The sequence below is a fragment of the Galeopterus variegatus genome, unplaced genomic scaffold, assembly GCF_000696425.1.
Source record: "Galeopterus variegatus unplaced genomic scaffold, G_variegatus-3.0.2 Scaffold9919, whole genome shotgun sequence".
NCBI lineage: Eukaryota > Metazoa > Chordata > Mammalia > Dermoptera > Cynocephalidae > Galeopterus > Galeopterus variegatus.
Window position 1 is genome coordinate 1 of NW_007736030.1, and position 8485 is coordinate 8485.

At 41.7% G+C, this 8485-nt stretch overlaps 1 protein-coding gene across 1 annotated transcript; it reads left to right on the forward strand.

The window, feature by feature from the left end:
• The first annotated feature begins 504 nt into the window (after nt 1–504).
• On the forward strand, nt 505–2136 carry LOC103609670 (lysine-specific demethylase 4D-like). The gene has a single exon (XM_008593970.1). It carries the CDS (start codon nt 505–507, stop codon nt 2134–2136), a length of 1632 nt encoding a protein of 543 aa, XP_008592192.1.
• The last annotated feature ends 6349 nt before the right edge of the window (nt 2137–8485 follow it).

Sequence of the window (8485 nt, forward strand, 5' to 3'; positions counted from 1 at the left end):
GTTTTTTTTTTTTTTTTTTTTTTTTTTTTTTTTGTCATTTACCCATATTTAAATATTCTGCATTTTTGTTTGTTTGTTTAGGTTTAGCGTTTATCCCAGAAGAGACCTATTTGGAGTGAAAAGCTACTCATGCACCCAGGTGTGAGAAGCAGGAGGGACCTCAGAGACAGTTTCAACCCCAACTGAGGAGCCTCAGGGAGCTGTAGGCTGTACTAGGACTTGGGTTGCAGTGCCGCCTCCACTGGGAGATATTCTTTCCCTTGGACAAAAGACACTGATCAAGCCTGGGAAAGATACCATCTCATTGGTTTAAAAGTTCAAGTCTGAGTCACTGAATTGTCTATAAACCAAAGCATTCAAAAAAGTAAAGGAAGAAGAGAAGAAATTACCCCCCAGCACTCTCAGGTGTCAGGAACATATCTGAGAGGTCAGGAGTGTGCCCCTTACTATATTGCAGCCATGAAACCTGAGCACTCTGGGAACCAGACCCCGAGGTCTCCAATTATGACATTCCACCCAACCATGGAAGAATTTACAGATTTCAACAAATATATTGCTTACATGGAATCCCAGGGTGCACACCGAGCTGGCCTAGCCAAGGTAATTCCACCCAAGGAATGGAAAGCCAGACAGAACTATGATGGTATCAATGACATCTTAATAGCCACTCCTCTCCAGCAGGTGGTCTCTGGGCGGGCAGGTGTGTTCACTCAATACCATAAAAAGAAGAAAGCCATGACTGTGGGGGACTATCGCCACTTGGCAAACAGTGAAAACTATCGGACTCCACCACACTTGAATTTTGAAGATTTGGAGCGAAAATACTGGAAGAACCGCCTCAGCAATTCACCAATTTATGGTGCTGACATCAGCGGCTCCTTATTTGATGAAAACACCAAACAATGGAACCTTGGTCACCTGGGAACGATTTTGGATCTGCTGGAGCAGGAATGTGGAGTTCTCATTGAAGGCGTCAACACACCGTACCTGTACTTTGGCATGTGGAAGGCCACCTTCGCTTGGCACACGGAGGACATGGACCTTTACAGCATCAACTACCTGCACTTCGGGGAGCCCAAAACGTGGTACAACGTGCCCCCAGAACACGGCCAGAGGCTGGAACGCCTGGCCAGGGAGCTTTTCCTGGGGACTTCCCGAGACTGTGAGGCCTTCCTGCGGCACAAGGTGGCTCTCATCTCGCCCACTGTCCTCAAGAAGAACGGCATTCCCTGCAATCGCATGACTCAGGAGGCTGGAGAGTTCATGGTGACGTTTCCCTATGGCTACCATGCTGGCTTCAACCACGGCTTCAACTGCGCGGAAGCCATCAACTTCGCCACCCCGCGATGGGTGGATTATGGCAAAGTGGCGTCTCAGTGCAGCTGCGGGGAGGCCAGGGTGAGCTTCTCCATGGACGCCTTCGTGCGCATCCTGCAACCCGAGCGCTACGAGCTGTGGAAACGCGGGCAGGACCGGCCGGTCGTGGATCACGCGGGGCCCGGGGCGCCGGCCAGCCCGGAGCTGACCGCCGGGAGGGAGGAAGGGGCGACCGGCCGTGCTGCACCTTGCCTGAGGCTCCTCTCTCTCATGCTAGACCCTCCCTTTCCCGGGGCTGTGGACGAGGGTAGTGAGAGCTGCCACGGAGCCCCTGGGTGTCGGGAGCCCTGCTGCGAGGTGCCCGGGGAAGACGCTGCCCAGCCCAGGCTCGCTGCTGCCCGAAGCCGCGAGGAGTCCACCGCGGCCCCGCTGTTCTCGGGTCTCTCCGTCCCCGTTCTCTGCCCAGCAACTGACACACGTGCTTGTTATCGTCCTCTGGCAATTGGGGCCCTGGAGGCGACCATTCAGGCTCCCACCAAGAGGTGCCGCTTGGTGGGCACAGCGCTCTCAGCTTCGGGTCCTGATCGCCAGCACCTGCCTGTGGATGGAACTTTATCGGACAAGCTGGAACCTTCCAGCCCTCACCCCAGCATCCTGCGAAGTCTTCACAGTGCTGCTGTGTTCCCATATTTATACCTCGGGGACACTGGATCCCAGAGCTCCAAAGCACCCCGGCCTGTGCCTGAAATCCCTGGAGAGCATCACAGTGAATCTCTGACAGGGTCCGACCTGATGCCCCCATCCTCATCCTGCCCCTGAGAAGTTTCTTCAGGGATGCTGCTGGGAACTGCACAGCCCCTGTGAACTTGGCTGAGGCTGTAGCCATGCACCACTCTTATGTCTCTAGGATCACAGACCCAGCTGAGGTTGCTAGAATCTCCTGTACCCTTACTGATCTCCTGGGACTAAAGCTAGATGGAGCTGCACCTCTTGAGGTCTGATATATTTGCCACCAGAGACTGATCTTAATCCTCTGAACCCATGGCTATTGAATATGTTGTCAATTGTGGCTATGCCTTTGGCATCAGCCCCAGAAACCACAGAAGGTCCCAGCCAAGTGACGATTCTGGCTTGGGCTTCTCCCCAGTGGAGACGCTTTTACCTGCAAGAACTGACACATTTCCAAGGTGCCAGATACGTTTTCCTGCTATGACAACCAGGGTTCCCAGTAGTCAATGAAGTGGTCCTTCCTGCCCCGAATATTGTAGTACCTCTCAGGGGCTCCCAGCCCACTTCTCAACACTGATATGACTGTGTCCTCTTCCATGTTCTAGATGCTATGGACACCTCTTGTTTGATATCACCCTCAAGACTCTTCCCTGCAGTGCTATGGATCCAGCTCCCGCAGTAATCTGGGCCAACACTGGATGAGGCTGAGAATCCAGCTGAGTCCCTTACTTCATCCCCACGTTGCATCTGGGCTTCTGAGTCTCTGCCCCTGGCTTCCACTTGACATTGCTACAGCCCCAAGGAGGCCCAGGAGCTCCTTGTGCTCCTCCAACTGTGACATGTCCTGCCTCCCAGGCCACCACCAACTACTGCTCGTGCAGAAACTAGACCTTTTGACCAGTTGAGTCTGTCATTCACTTCTGGCCTTAGAGATGCTTTGTAACTTTACTGATGTTTATTAAATTTGTTATTCCTATTGTGTATCTGCAAAGCAAAGAAAGGAAACTCCTTACCATGTATTTTAAAATTAGAATTATTTAAAACAATATCTAAAACAAATTGATTCAGAATGGCTGAAGAAAAAAGAATGGTCAACACTATGCCAAGGAAAATGAAAACAGAAAGAAACCTGGAGCCAATTGATCAGACAAACTAGAATTGAGACCAAAGGTACAGAGAAGAGCTCTTTATAATATTAAAGGCTAAATTTCACAGTGAAAATATAGAAGTTATAAATATCCATGCAACTTTGATAAATTATAAATTATACTATACTAGTTGAAAAATTTCAAGTAGGGAAATTTAACTCATTTTACCTTGTAAAAGTTAGCAAAAAATAGAAATGTGTAATGACACAGAATACTTACAGTGCATTGACAATGAGGCAGTATGCATGTAACTGGTAATAGAGAAAATTCCCCCTTTTTGATGCTAATAGATCAATCACAAAATTGACAATGTGATAGGATGAAAAGAAAATATCCATAAATTCTAAAAACAAAATAAGAAAACCACCAAACATTCTTAATTACTATGCAATAAGACTAGAAATTTTATTTTAAAAGTCAGAAAACTGGAGATCCTTCTCTCTGGGAAGTTAAAAATTCTCTATCACCTTAGATTTGAGGGAAACAAGCCAAAGTATCCAAATTCCCAGAACACAGATTATTTGTTAACATGATGAATGCTAAAGCAAGGCAGACTGATTTTTGAAGCCCAGCTTGACCTTTACCAGCTTGTGTGACCTGGAAAAATTACTTAACTTCATGATGACTCAATTCTTCAACTTCGAATAGGGGTAGCACCTACTTCTTGTGGTTGATTGGACAGTTCCATAAGTTAATATTTGTAAAGTGCTAAGGGATGGTGCTGACTGAATTCAATTTTTAATGGAACACAGAACCAGATCATCAATCCATGCTGTCTCATTTTGAGGTGGATTCCAAAGGGGGCAACATATTTCTTGGTCTCAGAATATGTTCATGTGAAATCAGGATTTCATATCAATGGATAATTGTCCATTTATCTCCCCACCCCTTGTTTCTTTTCTTTTTTAAAAAATATGTATGTAAAAGAAATTAAGGCAAGACCTTTAACATTTGTAATAGAGTTTACAAGTTTAAAGTTTTTATATTTTGGAGATTTTAAGTCTTAAAAATTTGTATTAGATTTTAATATGAGGCAAGAGGAGGTTATCATTTCAGACAGGTGTCTTGTCCAGCAGAGGGCGAAGGAAGGGAAGATGCATTTACTGAATACTTGGGGTGGGGGGGAAGCCCCAGAGGTGGATATCAAGCCCAGGCATAGGTTGAATTTGAGGATTTAGAGTGGAAATATTTGAAGACCCATTATACATGACCAAAATATCATATTAAAATCAGCAGCTCCTTATATGATAAAAGCTTTGAAACCTGAGAACAATATTGAACTTGTTGGAGCAGGAATGTGAAATAGTCATCAAAACCATTGACACACCCTACCTTTACGTCGGCACGTGGAGGACCATGGGCTTTGCTTGGCACACGCAGGACGTGATCCTTTACAGCATCGTATAGTCAGGAGGATTGATGCGGAAGAGTGACAGGACCGGTTTTCCATTTTTAAATGATCATTCTGGAGGCTGAGTAGAGAAGAGATTGTGTGGGGTCAAGTGGAAGGTGTGAGACTCTTGCAATGATCAAAAAAAGAGATGACAACTGCTTAGAATAAGGTGGTAATAGAGGTGGATATAAATGAACATACTCAGGAAGTATGTTTGGTGTTAGATCCAACAAGATATAATAATGGATTAGAAGTAAGGGAGTGAATGAAAGTGCAGAATTAAGACTGACTCCTCAGTTATTGGCTCAAGATGCTAAATGAATGACACTGCTATTTGCTGAGATGGGGAAGACTGAGGAAGGTAGAAATTGAGGAAGGAAAAGCAAGAGTTTCCAGAAGTTTCAGAGCAGTATTAAGTAGTTTGCTTGGTAACAGGCAACCTTATTTTGTTACTAACCTAAAGAAGAAAGTGTTTTGTGTTTGCTTGTTAGACGTGATGGTGACTGTTTGATACACATATTATTTTTAACACTTCATTTTAGGAAATCTCTTTCTATATCTAGATTTTAAGATCCTTTTTTTCCCCCCAAATCAAGAATATGTATTTGATTTTAACCATTGCCCTTTTGATATATTCTGAGAAATTTGTGGTTTCCTATTGACCTATTAGCCTAATTCATTAATTTTGAACTTTAAAATTTTATGCTAAAATGTACATATAGAAAAATATGAGATAATGTGTAATGATTAAGTAAACACCTTGTCACCACTGCCTTGGTTACGAAAGGAAATTCTGTGAGAACGGCATATGCCCCTCATTCATCCATTCTGAATTATAAATTAGAATCTTGACTTTAAAGGATTACCATTTCCAAGTAAGAATAAAAATAAAACAAAAAAGAAAAAGATATAAAAAAGAAAAAAAGATTGCCTTTTCCTTGCTTATTTTTTTCTTACAATTTTATCATCTGTATGTCCTTTTCTAATATATTGGTTAGTTTTAATTGTTTTTGAGATCTATATAAATGGAATCACATTATAACTTTTTGGTGTATTGATTTTTTGCTCAATACTACATTTTAAGATTCTCTGTGTTGTTGCATATGGCTGAGATTATTTTTTGTTGTTGTATAGTATATTACTTATGAATAAATTATGATTAAGTCTCTAATGTCCTATTGATGGACAGCCAGGTTCTTTCCAGGAGCTATTTTGAATATGGAAGCTATAAATATTCTTATGCTTATACTCTGGTGTACATGTATGTCCGCATTTCAGTTATCAATCCCAGAAGTGCAATGGCTGGGTTATCATCTAACACAAAGACTATTTTATAATAAAGTATTAAATATCTCCTGTAATTTATCGATGTTCTACTGATTCATATTGCTTTTGCACCATAGTAAAGTCAAAAATGTTAAGTTGAACCATTGTGATTTGGGGACCATCTGTAGTTGGAGGTTATCTGGAAAAGTTGAATGTGTGCTTGATCTGTAACCCAGCAATTGCACTTGTAATTTAAGCATTCTGAACATGTTTAGGGTAGATTCAGTAAGTTAGATGCATTTAATGCATTTTTGTCTTATAATATTTTCAACTTACGATGGGTTTGTTGGGATGTAACCTCATTGTAAGTCCAGGAACATTTGTATCTGCCAAAGTAGTTGTAACGATATCAACAAGCGACAGTTCCAGTTGCTCCACATCTTCACCAGCACTCATTATCGTCAGAATTTTAATATTTGCAAATCTGACGGGTGATGTGTAGTGGTATTTCACTTGGTCTTAATTTCCTTCATCTTGATCACCAAAGAAGTGAGACATTTTTGCATTTCTTAGCCATTTGAATATCCTCCTTTTGTGAAGTGTCTGTTTAATCATTCATGCACCTTTCTATTGGGATGTCTATCTTTTCTTAACAGTATAAAGGTTTTCTTGACGTATCTGGATTTTACTTCTCATTTGTCTTTATGTCTCATAAATATATTTTCCCACTCTGTGGCTTGCCTTTTCATTCACTTGATATTTTTTGATGACTTATTTAATAAGTTGAATTACTTTAATGTAGTTAAATTTATCAAACTTTTTCTATGGTTAGTTTTTTTATGTGTCTTGTTCTCTACCTCAAGGTAATAAAGACAGTTTCAAATGTTCTATGCTCATTAAGGTGTTTCACCATTTAGGACTTTAACACAAGTGAAATTAATTTTTGTGCATGGTATGAAGTGAGAATCCAACATAATTTACTTTTCCACTCGGATACCAATTTTCCCAGCACTATTTATAAAACTTTCTTCACTATCTTCACATATTACTACCCACACTTGGGTAAGTTTCCTTCTGGATTCACTAATTATTTCCATTGGCATATTTTTTATACCTGCACCAATACCACTTTGGCTTTATAATAAAACTTGGTATCTAGTAGAGCAAGTTCTTGCATCTTTTCTTCATTTAGAGTACCTTGGCTATTCTTGGCTCCTCTTCTAGGAGAAGTAGATAACAAGATGGGATACTGGAATTTCTGCCCACTGAAAGATTTTTCCCTTCTCCAAAGTTGCTTAGGGATATATGGAGTAGGTTATAATGCCACTGTTACTGAACCCAAGTCCAGGTGCATGCTGCCAAACAGAAATAAATGACTCAAAAGTCAAATGTTGGTGAAAAGGGAAGGCAGCTTTATTCAGAAAAACTGGCAACCCGAGGAGATAGCCCACCAAACCATCTCATATTCTCAAGTTAACTGAGAGTTTTTAAGGGGTAAGTAGTGGGAAATATAAAGCAGGAGGGAGGGGGATGTGTAAGAGACCAGGTGCAAAATCTTGTCAAGGCTCCATCTGGTTTCTGTTGTTATCCTTGATGTTGTCTTAGGGTTCTTCAGGAGTTCGATTTGCTTTGGGTTGGAAACAACATAGTTTTATTGACAACTTCCTTGGTCTCTTGGGGTCTGTATAGTATGCCTCACAGCAAATTTGCAGCTCTGGAAAACAGCTCTACATTTATGTAAATAATATCATCCTGCCCTATAACCTAGGTTTCAAATATCAAATAACCATAGGAAAAGAGTGAACTCAGAAAAATGCATGCTAAGCTAGACTTTATGCTTATCTTTTATACGTTAGAGAAGCATACTCCTTTTTCTGGGTATTCAGCCAGCAAGGAACTTTCAAACTTCCTCCAAGAATAAGGCCTGCTCCAACCCTAGGGAAAAAAGATCAGAGGATCAATTATGGAGGTCCTGCTCTAACACCACCATGGTCCACTTCTAATGGTTCTAGCCAATTATACACAGTCATCTGTAACTGAGCTTGATGTTTTCCTTCCTTGATCAATTGAAGGGAATTCCCTAGGAGGGTAAGCACCAGGGAATTCCCTAGGAGGCTATAAATAAAGATTGAGGGAAGGTAGCAGTGTGGCAGGAGTAGGTATGCTGGGCTGTATAAGTCACTTGCTTATGTGATTTACTTGTACCTTCAGAACCTGTCAAGTCCTGGTCATTTCTATCCCATTTCTCTCGATAGTAGAAAGATGATCAGGTGTGCCTTTATGGCTTGGTGAATCAGTTATCACCCAGTTCGTGATGGGAGGCTCAGGTTATTTCATCACCTACTATTGCATGGTCATGTCTTAGGTCTCTCCCAGGGACCATTAGCAAGTCAAGAGCTTCCAATGGGGAATTGTCATATACTTAAGAGAATTATCATTTACTACATAGAGCGTGGATTTATTTTAAAATTCCATAATAGTGGTTCTCAAACTTAAATGTTGTAGGGAAAGTGGAGGAAAAGGTCAGAGCCCCTCAGATATTCAGAATCTTGCCGAGCATTTGATGTAAATATGCATGTGTACGTACATGTCCCTTAGTTATTGTCTAATACAATTGCGCATGTGTTCTGGG